General features: G+C 24.6%; 2 protein-coding genes across 2 annotated transcripts in view; both read left to right on the top strand.

The window, feature by feature from the left end:
* LOC122500831 overlaps positions 1 to 6,105 on the top strand; it is a 38,106-nt gene extending 32,001 nt beyond the window's left edge. Inside the window, exons 6-10 of the mRNA XM_043609955.1 lie at positions 1,166 to 1,587; positions 2,224 to 2,398; positions 2,869 to 3,169; positions 3,489 to 3,571; positions 5,232 to 6,105. Of these exons, the coding sequence (XP_043465890.1) occupies positions 1,166 to 1,587; positions 2,224 to 2,398; positions 2,869 to 3,169; positions 3,489 to 3,571; positions 5,232 to 5,424 (1,174 nt within the window). The 3' untranslated portion in view covers positions 5,425 to 6,105. The remainder of the gene's footprint in view (positions 1 to 1,165; positions 1,588 to 2,223; positions 2,399 to 2,868; positions 3,170 to 3,488; positions 3,572 to 5,231) is intronic.
* A 1,434-nt stretch (positions 6,106 to 7,539) lies between these two features.
* LOC122500830 (delta-1-pyrroline-5-carboxylate dehydrogenase, mitochondrial) lies at positions 7,540 to 14,463 on the top strand. Its single transcript, XM_043609954.1, has 7 exons — positions 7,540 to 7,772; positions 10,395 to 10,605; positions 11,444 to 11,878; positions 12,276 to 12,686; positions 13,183 to 13,361; positions 13,427 to 13,615; positions 13,702 to 14,463. The coding sequence occupies exons 1-7, from the start codon at positions 7,726 to 7,728 to the stop codon at positions 13,934 to 13,936; spliced, it is 1,707 nt and encodes a 568-aa protein (XP_043465889.1). The 5' UTR covers positions 7,540 to 7,725; the 3' UTR covers positions 13,937 to 14,463.
* The last annotated feature ends 714 nt before the right edge of the window (positions 14,464 to 15,177 follow it).

The raw sequence follows: 15,177 nt of genomic DNA, 5'->3' as shown, positions 1-15,177 counted from the left end.
TTCAATGAATTATTTATTTTTGTATTTAAATAATTGAATTCTTGTTAAATTTTCTACTAAGAAATGATTAAAAAAAATTATTACAATTTTTCAAAATAATTGAATTTCTCAAAAGAAATTTTTTATATATAAAAATAATTGAATTATTGAAGCGAATTTCATTAATATTTTAAAAAATAATTGAAATTTTACGATGAGTATTATTATTTATGAGAATAATTATAAACATTTTTTTTAACAATTGAATTTTTTGAGAAGAATTTTTATAGAAATTTTTGAAAATAATTGAATCTTTGTAAAAAAAAAGTTATTATTTATGAAAGTAATTGAATTAATACGAAGAAATTTACAAAATATTTGTAAATAATTGGATTTTTTCAATAATTTCTAACTTCGACAAAATTCAATATTTTTATTTTTCTTTTTACCTAAAATTCTCTTTTAAATCAATAATTTTTAAAACTTTTTGTAAAATTTCCAAATTTCTTTGAGAATTTTCAATTCTATTTGTTTAAAATTCAATTTTACGACGAAATTTCGATTATTCGGAAATCTTTGAATTAAATATAAATTAGAAAATAAAAACTTCAAATAATTTTTAAAAAAATTGAAATTAATTCTACAAAGGTTAGTTAAAAATATGAAAAATTCGGTTTTTTAAAGATTTTAATTTGAAACCCTTTCAAAATTCAAATATTTCAAAAAATTCACGTTATAATGCTTTTAATTTTCAATTATTATCTAAAATTTTAACTATAATTCATTTAAATTAGTTTTTTTTTAAATTTTTAAAAAATTTTTATTAAAAAAAATTGTACGAGAATTCAATTATTTAAATAAAAAAAAAATAATTTATTCAATAATTGAATGTTTCACAGAATTGCATTTTCATGAAGAATATTATCAAAACATATTTTTAAATAATTGAATTCTTTCGGCGAATTTTAATAAAATTTTTTAGAATCAATAAAGAAAATTTTCGTTCACTTCAGAATGTAAATCAATTTATTTATTTATTTATTTATTTATTTATTTATATATTCAATTTATTTATTCTAAAATTAAAAATTCGTTAGAATCTAAAAAAACAAACTTAAATTTTCTTATGTAGAAAATAATAAAAAAAAAATTTAAACAAAAAAATGCTCATTATTTTTCAATGCAGACTGACGAATAAGCATCACGACACGGCAAGTAGATTTGTGAGAATAACGACAAAAGGATTAAGAGACAGTATTCTACCAGAAGACTTGATTCCATTGGTGCAGGATGTTGTTGAGACTCATCCGGGTTTAACGTTCCTGAAGGAGGCAATTGAATTTCATTCACGTTACGTTCACACTGTAATTGCAAGGATATTTTATTGCGTGAATCGTAGTTGGAGCGGGAAAATATCTGTCGCCGAATTACGAAGGAGTAATTTACTCTCAGTGATTAGTGTTCTTGAACATGGCGAGGACATTAATTTGGTCACAGCTTATTTCAGTTACGAGCATTTTTACGTCATTTACTGCAAATTCTGGGAATTGGATCGTGATCACGATCTTTTCATTGATAAAATGGATCTTATGAGGCACAATGATCACGGTAATTAAATTACTACTGTAGAGAAATTTTTTTCACCCTAAAAGTAATTAAATTTTTATTTAAATTTATTAATTAAATTTTTTTTAAATTTATTAAAATTAAAATTAATTAAATTTTTATTTAAATTTATTAATTAAATAGTTGAAATTTTCGGATTTTATTACTTTTATATAGAAGAACAATTCACCAATGTTTCAGACAAATCGCAGCAAAATTAACTTTATTATTTAAAAAAAATGTCGTTTAAAACGTCATAATTGCAGAATTGATAGTTCACGCAATTTATTTTCTAAAAAGTTGAAATTTCAGGATTTTGTTACTTTTATACCCCAGAACCATTTACCAAAGTTTCATACAAATCCTACAAAATTAACTTTATTAAAAAAAAAATTTTCTGAGCTTTAAAATTTCATTTAAAACGTCATAACTGCAGAGTTTGATAATTCACGAAATTTATTTTCAAAAAAGTTGAAAATTTAGGATTTTGTTACTTTTATCCAGGAGAACAATTTACCAAAGTTTCAGACAAATCCTAGAAAATTAACTTTATTTAAAAAAAAATTTTTTCAGAACAAATTTAAAATTAAAAAATTTTTTTATAAAATTTTTTGATAAAATTGTATTTGTTTTAATTAGCGCTGTCAACGCGGATGATTGAAAGAATATTCAGTGGAGCAGTGACTAGAGGAAATGGAAAAAATTCCACCGAAATACGACAAGGAGAAGGAAAAATGAGTTACACGGAATTTGTCTGGTTCCTTTTGAGCGAGGAAGACAAAAATCATGCAACAGCCATTGAATATTGGTTCAGGTGATTAACTACTTTTTTTAAAAAAAATCTATGCTTCATTATTCCATAAGAAATTGTTCGAATTAACAAATTATTTTTTTATTAATGAAGAAAATAAATAAACATATTTTTTTTATTTTAAATTTTATTTCAATTGCAATGTTTTTTATCTCCTCAAGTATTTTAATGTTTATTCTATATTTTAAAGTATTTATATATTAAATTTAAATATAATTATTAATTTTTTTTTTTTTTTAATTGTAAAACATTTAATATTAAATTTACATATAATTGTTAAAACAAAATGTTTTAACACTTTTTCAGATTTAAAAATCCCGTCCAATAAAAATATTTACCTTTAGTTGTATTTTTTGGTTCAAATAAAAAAAAAAATTTTCTCTGAATTCAGAAATTTTTTCATGCCTTAAATATTTCCAGACGAGAAAATTCGGTGATTTTCCTTTTTTTATGACCTGTTTTTTCCCCCTTAGATGCATGGATCTTGATGGAGATGGTTATCTATCAATGTACGAACTGGAATATTTCTACGAGGAACAGTTACTAAGAATGGAGGCAATTGGCATTGAGACATTACCTTTTGAAGATTGTCTTTGTCAAATGTTGGACATGATTCATCCGAAAATTCCCGACAAAATTTCCTTAGCTGATTTAAAAACATGCAAAATGACAACAATTTTCTTTGATACATTCTTCAATCTTGAAAAATATTTGGATCACGAGCAAAGGGATCCCTTCGCATCAGCAAGGGAACATGACGCCGATGGCCACGAGGTAATTTTTTATTTTAAATTCAAATTCAATGTAGTTTTAAAATGAAAATGAAAAAAAAGAAACTAATAGAAAAGAAAATTAAACAAAAGAAAAAAAAAAGAAAATGAAAAAAAGAAAAAAAAGTAAATGAAAAAATAAAAGCAAAATATATAACAAAATATAAAAATAATTTTAAAGTATTTTATTGTTAAGTATTTTATTTAAATAAAAACTCAATGTATTTTCAAAAAAAAAATGGAAAAAAGAAAATCAAAAAAATATTAAAAAAGAAAAAAGAATAAAAATAACTAACAAATAATAAAAAAAAAATTTCTTTCAGCTATCGGATTGGGATCGTTTTGCTGCTGAAGAATATGAACTTTTGGTGGCAGAGGAAAATGGAAATGATCAAACAGAACAAATGTAAGATTTTGTGTATTTTTATAACAGTAGAATTAAAATTATAATTATTAAATTTAAAATAAATAATATTAATAATTTATTAACTTTAAAACTATAAATAACAAAAAGTTTAATTCATTAAATTCATTAAATTCATTAAATTCATAATTCATTTAATTCATTAAAACAAATGCTTTTATTAGAATTGAAAATAAAAATTTAAAAAGGGAAATAAAATGAGCTAATTTAATTAAATATTTATATTTTTCATGTTTTGTCAAACAAAAATAATTTAAAATATTTCTATTTTTTTTTAATTTATTTTTTTATTTATTTTTATATTTTTCAAGTTTTGACAGATAAATAATTAAATAATTGAAAAAAATTACATCCGGGACCAAATGGAAAATTATTCATAATTTCATTTTTTTTTTCATTGAATTATCAAGTAATAATTCTCTAGAAGGTCTTTTCTAATGAAACTTGTTATACTGAAATGATTGCGTAAGAAAAAAAATTTTTTCTTTTCTTAGAAAAATATTTTAGTTTCAAAATAATTGTAAATATAAATTGTAAAATTCACTGATTGGTTCAATTCGTTAAATTCATCATTAATAAAGTTTTATAAAAATATTTTAAGTATAACTTACTGTAAAAAGTTCCAATTATCTTTTAAATTAAGTAATTTTTATTCTTCATTTTGTTAAATAAACAATTTTGAACGAAGATTTTCGGATTTATTTTTTATTGCAATACAAGAGAAGTTACAATTTTCAAAAAATTTTAAAAGCTATTTAACTATTATTATTATTATTATTACATTTTCTAAATAAATAATATATAAAATAAACGAACATAATTTATTTTTTATTTAGTTACTTATAAATTATAGAAGCGTTTAAAGAAATTATTGATTGATTAAAAAAATAAAAGAATAATTTTTAAAAAAAATATAAAAACAATATTTAAAAATAAAATCTTTGTCAATTTTTATTAAATTTAAAAAAACATGAATTTTTTCCCCAGTGAACATTATCATAAATTATATGTTACATAAATTTTTATATCGTTTTTTTTTTCTCTTTAATACATTGAAAGTCATTAAAATTATGCAAAAAAAAATTATTTCACGAACAAAATGAGTTAATTTTTATAAATATAACAAAAATTCTGAAATTTGCAATTTTATTTTCTAAAAATTAAAATTATTTCTAAAATAATAAACATTTTGTTAACGTTCTTAGGTTTATTTTAAAGGTAATTTCTCACGCGATCAATATATGTATCTTGTTGCTATAAATTTGACAATTTTTTCCCAGATACTGACAGTTGTTGAAATTGATCCAAGAAATGTTGAAGAATACACATAAATACTTTTTATCGCAAATTTTTTTTTTTCATTTACACAAATTCGTATTTTCTTAATATTTAATATAGAAATTTTATAAAAATTGTGTTATTTTAAAAAAATTTAATTTTTCTTTGTTAGGAAATAATCTTTTTTTAGTTTTCTTTTTCATATTCTTTTTTACCTTTTCTTTATCTTTTTTTACCTTTTTCCTTCTTTTTACATATTTTACATAATTTTTTTTTTTTTTTTATTTATTTTTTTTTTTATTTACTAATAACAAATTCTGAAACTTTTAAGATAAATTTTCTAAAAAATAAATTTTTTTTACAGGCACCAGGAGGCAGTGACGGACGACGATTATGCATCGAGTCAAGATTTGAATTTAGAATCAAATTCACAAGACGATGGAAATTCTGGTGGTCCAAGGGGCTCGAGTGAATCGAGTGGTTTGAAAAGTCATCAACCAAAGGCCGCTTATTGCGATAGCTGTGATAGCGACGATTACGCAGACAGTGACAATTGAAAAAATTTCGACAAAAGTCCTAAAAAAAAGAAGAAAAAAAAAGAAATGTTTAGTTGCGAATGATCACGAGCGAATGATGAAATTCCTAAAAAAAAAAGAAAAATTAAAAAACCAAGTCAACATTAGGTGAAGCTATCAAACTTGAATAACCATAAACAAAAAGAGTTATTTTCAAGATATCATCATCATATAAATATTAAATTTTCAAATTTCCTTTTCCGTCTTGAAAAGACTGTTGTCGGAATATATATTTTAGGGAGAAATTATTTTTTTCATTGTAAAGATTAAAATATATGAACATTTTCCGCTCTCGAGTTTGTTTAGCTTCCGCTTTCCTATTTAAAAAAAAAAAAAAAAAACTGCTTAAATATCATAATAAGCAGATATATAGAATTTGTTTAGAAATCGTGTGTTAGATGTTTCATAGCCGTTATTAAAAATTTTATATTCTAATTTATTGTTTCATATTTTTATTCACTTGGCGGTAAAACGCGTAGATATATATTATATATTATTATAATAAGATCTTTATATTGAGATCTTGTAATAATCGAATCTAATGTTGTATTTATTACAGAATTTTGCCATTGTGGCATTTTCGGAGAACGATATTACCTCTGGTAGCTCTCTCTTTATCTCTCTTTAGTTTCAAAAATAAATTTCGTTATAGAAAGAATAAAACATTGACTTTATTTATTATACTTTATATTTTGCAATATATTTTATTTCTTTTTTCAACAAATTTTGAAAATGTTTATTTTTCATTAAAAAAAAAAAAAAAAAAAATTTGTATTTTAGGTTCTAATATTAATTTACGTTCCTTTTTTTCACATATATTGAGCGAAAAGAATATTGCACGTGTTTTCAATTCATAAGATACGAGATTTCTATCTTTTCGCTTACGTAAGTGTAAAAAATTTTTACTTTGTCTTACAATATTGCTGTCGTATTGCATATTCTGGTGATGAATTATTATAGGTGTAAATAACAAGTTACTTAGTCATCAACATTTATTATAAGAAAATTCGAATATTTCTGATTTTATGGAAAAAACAGAAAAAATGAACAAAATTTTCATTTTGTAAAATTCTAATTTAAAATTTTTTATTCTATAAACGTAAAAAATTTGATTTTAATATTAAAATTAAACATTCTAATCTCTCTGCTTTTATATGTAAAACCAAAAATTAAAGTAAAACAATTTTTTATATAAATTTTACAATTTTTGTTTTTATAAATAGTAAACAATTTAAAAAAAATACTTGTTAAATTTTATTTTAATTATTTTACAGGTGAAATTAAAGGTAAGTTTAAAAATCAATTGTTTCAAAATTTCTTTTGTAGTTTTTTTTATATATATATACTAGATTCTTTTTATTATTTGCTATTGCGTTAATTAATTTTGCTATACAAAAAAATTTGTTCGGCTTAGAAAATTAATGTTTTTATTTTTCTAGAAAGAATATCAAAGTTTAAAAATTAAAAAAAAGAAAAGAAACCAGAGTAAAAAGTTAAAAAATTTTAAAAACATTTAAAAGTTTTTTAAATTATTCGAAACTTTTTAAAAAAATATAACAATATAAAAATATGATGAGAAAAAATAGTCAAAATTTTTAAAAAGTTTTTAATTTAGAATGAAATGTTAAAGAATTTTGAAATTTTTTTAAATAAAATTTTTTTTTTTTAATTTCATCATGAAAGTTTAAAGATTAATAATTGTTAACAATGTTCAAATATGACTATAAAATGTTTAAAAAACTAAATGTTTAACAAAATTAAATGAAAATTTAAAAAAAAAAATTAAATAAAAAAAAATTATTATAAATTTTTAAATTTTCAAAAAATCTTTAAAAAAATTTAAGGCCATGCAAAAGTGGAAAAAAATGAACAAAAATGAAAAATTATAAAACAAAATGAAAATTTTTAGTTTCTATTTCAAAAATATTTTCATTTTGAACCTGAAAAGCATAGATCCTCATAACATCAATAATAATAAGGTTTCTTCTATATCTTCTGTAACACTGCCACTTGGGTTCTATGCGTATACACAGCTGACATAGAGTGGGAGACAGTAACAGACTGCCATCTGGTGAAATTTAGAAAAAATACCAGAATGTAAAATATATAATACTTCAAGGTCGCTTTTTCAGGATTCACTATAATCCATTGTCTAAGTTTTATCTCCCGTTATCTTATTTACAAAATTTGTGTTGCAAGACAAAGTGTTTTCTATTCGTCAATAAATTTTCTTTTCCCTTCTTAAGTGTGAAAAATTAACATAAATTATTGACACAAAACATTATGTTGAATTTCTGTCGACAATCCTTACTTGCCAACACACCAATAATGTAAGTGACTCCGAAAAAATTCATTTCCAAATATTAAAAACCGGTTTAACAAAATTCTGTCAAATTTTATATTTTCTTAACAAAATTCACCATAAATAATACTATCAAATTTTTTTTTTTTGTAAATGAATTTTTAAATTTAAAAAATTTTTAAATTTTATACACTTATAAATTTTTGAATGGCCTTAAAATTTAAAACATGATTTTTGGTAAATTTTCATTTTCATTGTTGAAAATTCAGTATAAAAAATTTTTCTACTCACTAAATGAAATTTGAAAATATATTTTCAACTTAAAATTTTAAATTTTTTCTGATATGGGAAAATATTAAAATTTATGAAAAAAAAATGTAGAAAGTAGAACTGTCAAAAACTGTTATAGTAGAGTTAGGAAGAGAGGGGAGGGGGATAAGAGAAACAGTTGATTCTTTTGGGAATTTTCCATTCGATCAGCTGTTCTCAAAAATTAGACATGGCTCAATGGTAAAAGGGAATGATTTCTATTTTTAGTTTATATATGTATGTCTTCATTTTTTGCAATGAGGTTATGTTTCGTGTGTATGAAAAAAAAATTAGGTGAAGGTCGAAATTAGAGATTTTATTGTTTTTCTTATTCTTCTGATGACCTTTCTGCATTTTTTAAATAGAGAAAAGAAATCGATTTTATTGAAAAGTCTTTGTTTTTCTACCTATATAAATATGAAAATCAAATTTTTCTTCGAGTTTAAAGAAGATTTTAAAAGTAAAAAATTAAATGTTAACAGAATGTTTAATAATTTTTAAATTTTAAAAAAGAATTTAAAAAAGTAGAAATTTTAAAAAAATGTTTTAAATTTTTTCAAGTTTTAAAAAGAATTTTTAAATCTTAAAATTTTAACAAAATGTTTTAAAGGTTTTGATTTTATTTTAAAAATTTAAAAAAATTTAAAAAGTTAAAATACGAACAAAATGTTTTAAAGTTTTTTTTTTATATTAAATGTTAAAAGTTATAAAAAGATATAAAAAGTTAAAATTTGAATAAAATGTTTTAAAATTATTTGATTTTAAAAGTTAAAAGTTAGAAAGAAAATAGAAAATTTTTTTAAAAATAATTAATCGTTAAACGATATTGAACTTGTTAATAGCTTTAATTTTTCATTCATCACCTAGTGATAATAAAATTGGTGTAGGTCAGTGTAAAGATAACAGAGTTACGTAAAAAAACACAATGTCGCAAATAACTCTCTTTTCTCATTCTTCGTTTAAATGCTAAAATTAATTTTGTAATTTTTTATCTCTAATCTCTAATTTTTAAAAATAGAAAGAGAAATTTTCTTTTAAATCCTCCCACTTTCGTCTTAAATACTAAAAAGTATTTTAACAAAAATTTTCCTAAATTTTCGATGTCTTTATGAAAAGAAAAAAAATTTATTTAAATAATTTCTGTAATCAAATTTTTTTACTTGTTAACATTATATTATCAATAAATATTTATTACTGCATTTATTATTTTTTATTAATACAATTATAAATAATTTTTTATCTATAAACTTAGAAAAAATTTTTTTTTAACTATAAAAAAAATATTACATTTATTTTCAAAATTTCAAAATTAAAAATTTTCTTTTTTTTTAAACAAATAGTTATTTATTATTATTCTAAGAAGAGTTAGCAGTGACACTTTACGTTTCGTTGCCAAGCGCTATTTTTTTCTTTGCACTATATTTAGAATTTAAAATTATTTTACGTACTTTTAAAATTTTCCACAAAATTATTTTTTGACAATTTAAAATTTTTAAAAATTTAAGCAAAAAATATTTATTTATTTATTAAAAGTATAAAAATAAACAAAAAAAAGTAGAATTTTTGATAAAATATATAATTTTAAAAACAAGTTTACTATTCATTTTAAGGAAAACGAAAAAAAAAATTTTGCGTATAAAATAAAATACTTGATAAAATTACAAAAAGAGGAAAAAATTAAAAATTTCAGGCTAATAAGATGAATTTTTAATATTGCTGTTTCTCTTCGTAAATTTTTTGAAATTATTTTTTAGAGTATCCTAAAATCAACAATTTCTTTTTTTTTCATTTATTTTTGTAGTTAAAAATAAAATTTCAAAAGAGCGAAAAATTCACGAAGAAAAATTTGCTTAGATTAGACAGAAAAAAATTCAGACAGACAAAAATATCTTTAGAATATAGACAGACAATGGAAAATTTATAAATATTCTCTTCTTAATACTCTCCTTTAAAGTAGTGACAAATTTTAAAGCACTATCCGCTTCTTTTATACATATTGTATCTTTAAATTTGTTTATTTAATATATGACAAATTTGCCGCAAAACATTTATCTTTCTCTCCATAAAGAAATTAAATAACTCAAAAAAAGTGTTTAAACATCATATATCTCAAGTTCATTCTTAAAAGTCAAGTTTACTCTTTCTGATAAAGTTAATCTTCTACAAACCTCGTAAATTTCTTTATACACACACTTTACACTATCAGTGGCATTTTATAAATATCTTATCGTAAATATATTTATACAAAAAGTTTAATATTGTCCATTTGTTTATTTATTATTTATTTATCTATTTATTTATTTATTTTTTATTTATTTATTTATTATTTATTTATTTACAGAGGAACACGATGGATAGGATCTGTGGTTCCATTGACAAATACGAGGGATTTCCCTCTGAAGAACGAGCCAATTTTGTCCTACGAGAAGGGCAGCAAAGAACGAGTCGAATTGGAAAAAACTCTCGATCAAATGAGCAAGGAGTGCGAGGAAATTCCCCTTGTCATCGGTGGCAAGGAATTCAAATCCGATAATTGCGCCTATCAAGTGATGGTAATTGAAAAATTTATTTCAATTACAATCAGGATGATTTCACGCGTTAAACGAACTCAAAATTGTTAATTTTGTTTTTTTTCTTAAAAATTTTACGCCATATTGGATCCGCCATTTTGAATTTTAAAAAACTGACATCAGATTCGTAATCAGCGACCCCAGAAACCCCCAGTTACCAAGTCTCATCGAAATCGAACGAGTTTCTTAAAATTTGTCCGCCATATTAGATCCGCCATTTTGAATTTTTAAAATCTGACCTCAAATTCATAATCAGCTACCCCAAAAACCCCTGAGTGACGAGTTTTAGCAGAATTTGACGAGTTTTTATAAATTCGTCCTCCATATTGGATCCGCCATTTTGAATTTTGAAAACCTGACATTAGATTCGTAATTAGCGACTCTAGAAACCCCTAGATATCAATGTTCATAAAAATCCAACTATTTTTTCAAAATTTTTTCTACCATATTGGATTCGCCATTTTGAATTTTAATAATCTGACTTGGAATTCGTAATTAGCGATCCTAAAAAACCCCTAGGTATCAAGTTTCATTTAAATCCATCAACTTTTAAGAAAATGTCTAAAAACCATTTTTCAAATAATTCCGAACTCCGAGTTTCAAAATTCAAAATGGCGGATTCAAAATGGCGTCCAGGTTTGTACCTGGCCGCCATTTTTAATTTTGAAATTTGGAGTTCAGATTCGTATTCAGCTATCCCAATAACATTTAAAGCATGAATTCTGTCCAAATACAAAGTATTTTCCCATCCACCAGTACTTTTCACAATTTTTCATTGATTAAAATTTACATTTAAAAAAAAATTCTTTAATCGTTTCAGCCTCACAATCATAAGCACAAGATAGCAAAATACTATCTGGCATCACGTGAGCAAATAAAGAAGGCAATTGACGTGGCGGTGAAATTTCAAAGAGAATGGGATCGAGTACCGATAACAAATCGAATTGACATTTGGCTTAGAGCGGCAGATTTGATGGCCGGCAAATATCGACAGCAATTGAATGCGGCCACAATGTTGGGCCAGAGTAAAACGGTTATTCAAGCTGAAATTGACAGTGCAGCCGAACTGATTGATTTCTTTAAAATTCACAGTTGGTTCCTTCAGGAGGCGCTCAAATACAAACCAATATCTGAGAATTCAAAGGAGACACTCAATTCAATGAGGTATCGTGGAATGGATGGTTTCGTCGCCGCTGTTTCTCCATTTAATTTTACTGCCATCGGTGGTAATCTTAGTTATACACCAGCTCTCATGGTTCGCATTATTTTCATTCTAATTTTCCACTCTATTGGGAATTTTTCCCAGGTGGATAAGTTAACGTTCGTTAACGTTAATTAACGTTAGGCTAACGTTAGACTAACATTTGGTTAATGTTAGGCTAACGTTAGGCTAACGTTTGGTTAATGTTAGGCTAACGTTAGACTAACATTTGGTTAATGTTAGGCTAACGTTAGACTAACATTTGGTTAATGTTAGGCTAACGTTAGACTAACGTTTGGTTAATGTTAGGCTACCGTTAGGCTAACGTTTGGTTAATGTTAGGCTAACGTTAGGTTAACGTTAGTGACCAAAAAAATGATAACTAACATTACCTTTTCCACCTGGGTTTTAGCAGAATATTTTTATTTATCTGATGTTTCAATTTCTCCAGGGCAATGCTGTTTTATGGAAACCATCAGACACGGCAATGCTTTCGAATTGGATCATCTTTAAAATTTGCAGGGAAGCGGGTGTACCACCGGGTGTTGTAAATTTTGTACCAGCTTTGGGTCCTGATTTTGGTGATACCATTACGTCGTCGCCATTCCTTTCGGGAATTAATTTCACTGGATCGGTGCCGACATTCAATCGACTCTGGTCACAAGTGGGCAAGAATATCGACATTTATAAAAATTATCCAAAACTTATTGGCGAATGCGGTGGGAAGAATTATCACTTTGTCCATCCAACTGCAGACGTTGAGTCTGTTGTTAAGGGGACAATTCGCAGTGCTTTCGAGTATAATGGACAGAAGTGTTCCGCTTGCAGTCGAATGTACGTTCCTGAATCTCTCTGGAGTAAGGTAAGATGTTCCTTAGTACAAATGCATAATTTTTTAATTAACTACTTGTCTTAGTAATATTGGTTTAGACTTACTCATCAAGACAACTATTTCTGCTCTACACTCTGTCGAAAGGTTGTAGTTTTAAATGGGATTATTGTCAGAATAATTTTTTTTAAACTTCTATGAAGAATTTGAGGGAGCTCCGGCTAACATTGGTTTAGACTTACTCACCAAAACAACTACTTATCTTGGTAACATTGGTTTAGACTCACTCACCAAGACAACTATTTCTGCTCTATTCTGTCGATAGGCTGTAGTTGAAGTATTTCTGGACTGGATCATCTAAACTGAAAAAATCAAAAATTATTCGTTAATATAATATATTACCCTGTGATTAATCGAAGGATCGAATTATAATTCCGATCCTGATGGTCCAAGCTTGACTATGTTTATATTGCAGCATAAAAATTAATTCCAATAAAAAAGTATTAATACCCCTTTCCGATTTTGTCAGATTAAAGAAGGCCTCGTCAATGTCCAGAGTAAATTAAAAGTAGGCGATGTTCGTGACTTTTCAAATTTCATCGGTGCTGTTATTGACAAACGAGCATATGACAGAATCACCGGCTATATTAAACACGCCAAGCAATCGTCACAGTTAGAAATCATCGCCGGTGGTGGTTTCGATGATTCGTAAGTAATTTTTCTTTCTCCTGCTCTTCTCTATTTTTGAAATTAAAAATTTTATTTTCCCCCAGATGTGGATATTTCATTGAACCAACGATAGTGGTGTCAAAGGATCCCAAAGATAAGATAATGACTGAAGAAATTTTTGGACCAGTTATCTCGATTTATGTCTATAAGGACAAAAATCTTGACGAGACACTGAAGTTGGTAGAGTCTTCCACTCCTTATGCTCTGACCGGAGCTATTTTCTCACAAGACGAGTAAGAATTATTTTTACCAAATGGAAAATTTACCAAATTTAGAAATAAATGATGAGTATTTTAATATTTTCTTTCAAAAATTTCAGAAATTGGGCAAGAGAGGCGCTGGACGAGTTAAAATACACTGCGGGCAATTTTTACGTTAATGACAAATCAACTGGTTCGGTGGTTGGTCAACAACCATTCGGTGGTAGCAGAATGTCGGGTACAAACGATAAAGCCGGTGGACCACATTATGTCCTACGATGGGCGAGTCCTCAATCAATAAAAGAAACTTTTGTACCTTTACGAGACTACGATTATCCATACATGAGAAGTTAGACTTAAAAAAAAAGAATTTGAAATCTAGAAACAAAAAAAGAGGAAAATTTGAAAAAAAAAATGTGACTGCATTTTAAAAAGTTATTCGTACTAAAAGAAGAAACAGTATTTTTATCTCTAATAATGCAAGAACCGAATTTACGCTTATAAAAAGGAAGAAATTTCTTCTTTTGTTAATTGCTCCATATGTATAATTAACGTGTTTTATTTGAATACAATAAAAAAATGTATTCAAAAATCCTCTTCCAAATAATAGAAATATTTAATTTCTAAAATTCTGAATTCCTTGAAAATCTCTAATTCTCTAGCTCTTATAAACATTCAGAAATTTCATTCAGAATTTGAGATATTAAAATGGAAATAGGATAATTCGCATATTGCGTATACAGATCTCTTTATTTTTGTGTTCAAACTTGACTGCCAATGAGGAACGCATTTACCAAATAAAATAAAAACAACAGTTTTTAATTTCTTCGAAAAGTTTCTTATTCATTGATAACTGGAATGTAAAATAAAACTCAGAACAAGACAATATTTAAAAAAAAACCACTGTTTCTAAGAATAGGCTCACTTTTAACGATAAGTTTTGTAAAAAATTTGTATAAATCAAAATAATGTTATAAATAGTCAAAGCTCCAATAGTCATGTGTGAAATAATTTTAATTTTACATATCTTATTCAAAAAACGAATGTTAAATAATTTTTACACATTTTTTTATGAACTTTTTTTTCCAAATTAATTTAGATACAAATTATATTAATTATTGAATTCTTTAAATTACTGAAAGTAGACTGTGTTTTTATTAAAATTGTTGAAAATACTTTTTATATTAAATTAAAAATGTTATCAAATGAATTTCCATATAATAATTGAATTGAAACTGTTTTGCAATTTTTTGAATTTGGTGTCGAATCTCATACCAATAAATGATATTTTGTTTGATAAATCGACGATAGGCATTGTGGCTGTTATATTATTAATTTTAACTGTAAATCGTATAGCAATAAACTATTTAATGAAAACGATACAAAGAATTATAATTTCTTTTCCGTAGATCTATGAATTTTTAATTTAATTTTTTTTTTTTTTTTTTTTTTTTTTTTTTTTTTATTTTAATGACAGTTTTATTTCCACTTTGATAGTTTTTCATTTACACTTTCACAGACATTAGGTAATTATTTTATTTTTAGAAAGAGAATGAACTGGAATAATTTATCTTTACAGCAAAGTCCAAAAATTA

This window comes from Leptopilina heterotoma, unplaced genomic scaffold (assembly GCF_015476425.1).
Source record: "Leptopilina heterotoma isolate Lh14 unplaced genomic scaffold, ASM1547642v1 Lhet_191, whole genome shotgun sequence".
Lineage (NCBI taxonomy): Eukaryota > Metazoa > Arthropoda > Insecta > Hymenoptera > Figitidae > Leptopilina > Leptopilina heterotoma.
The sequence above is the reverse complement of the archived record's forward strand: the minus strand, read 5'-3'. Positions and strand labels throughout refer to the sequence as shown.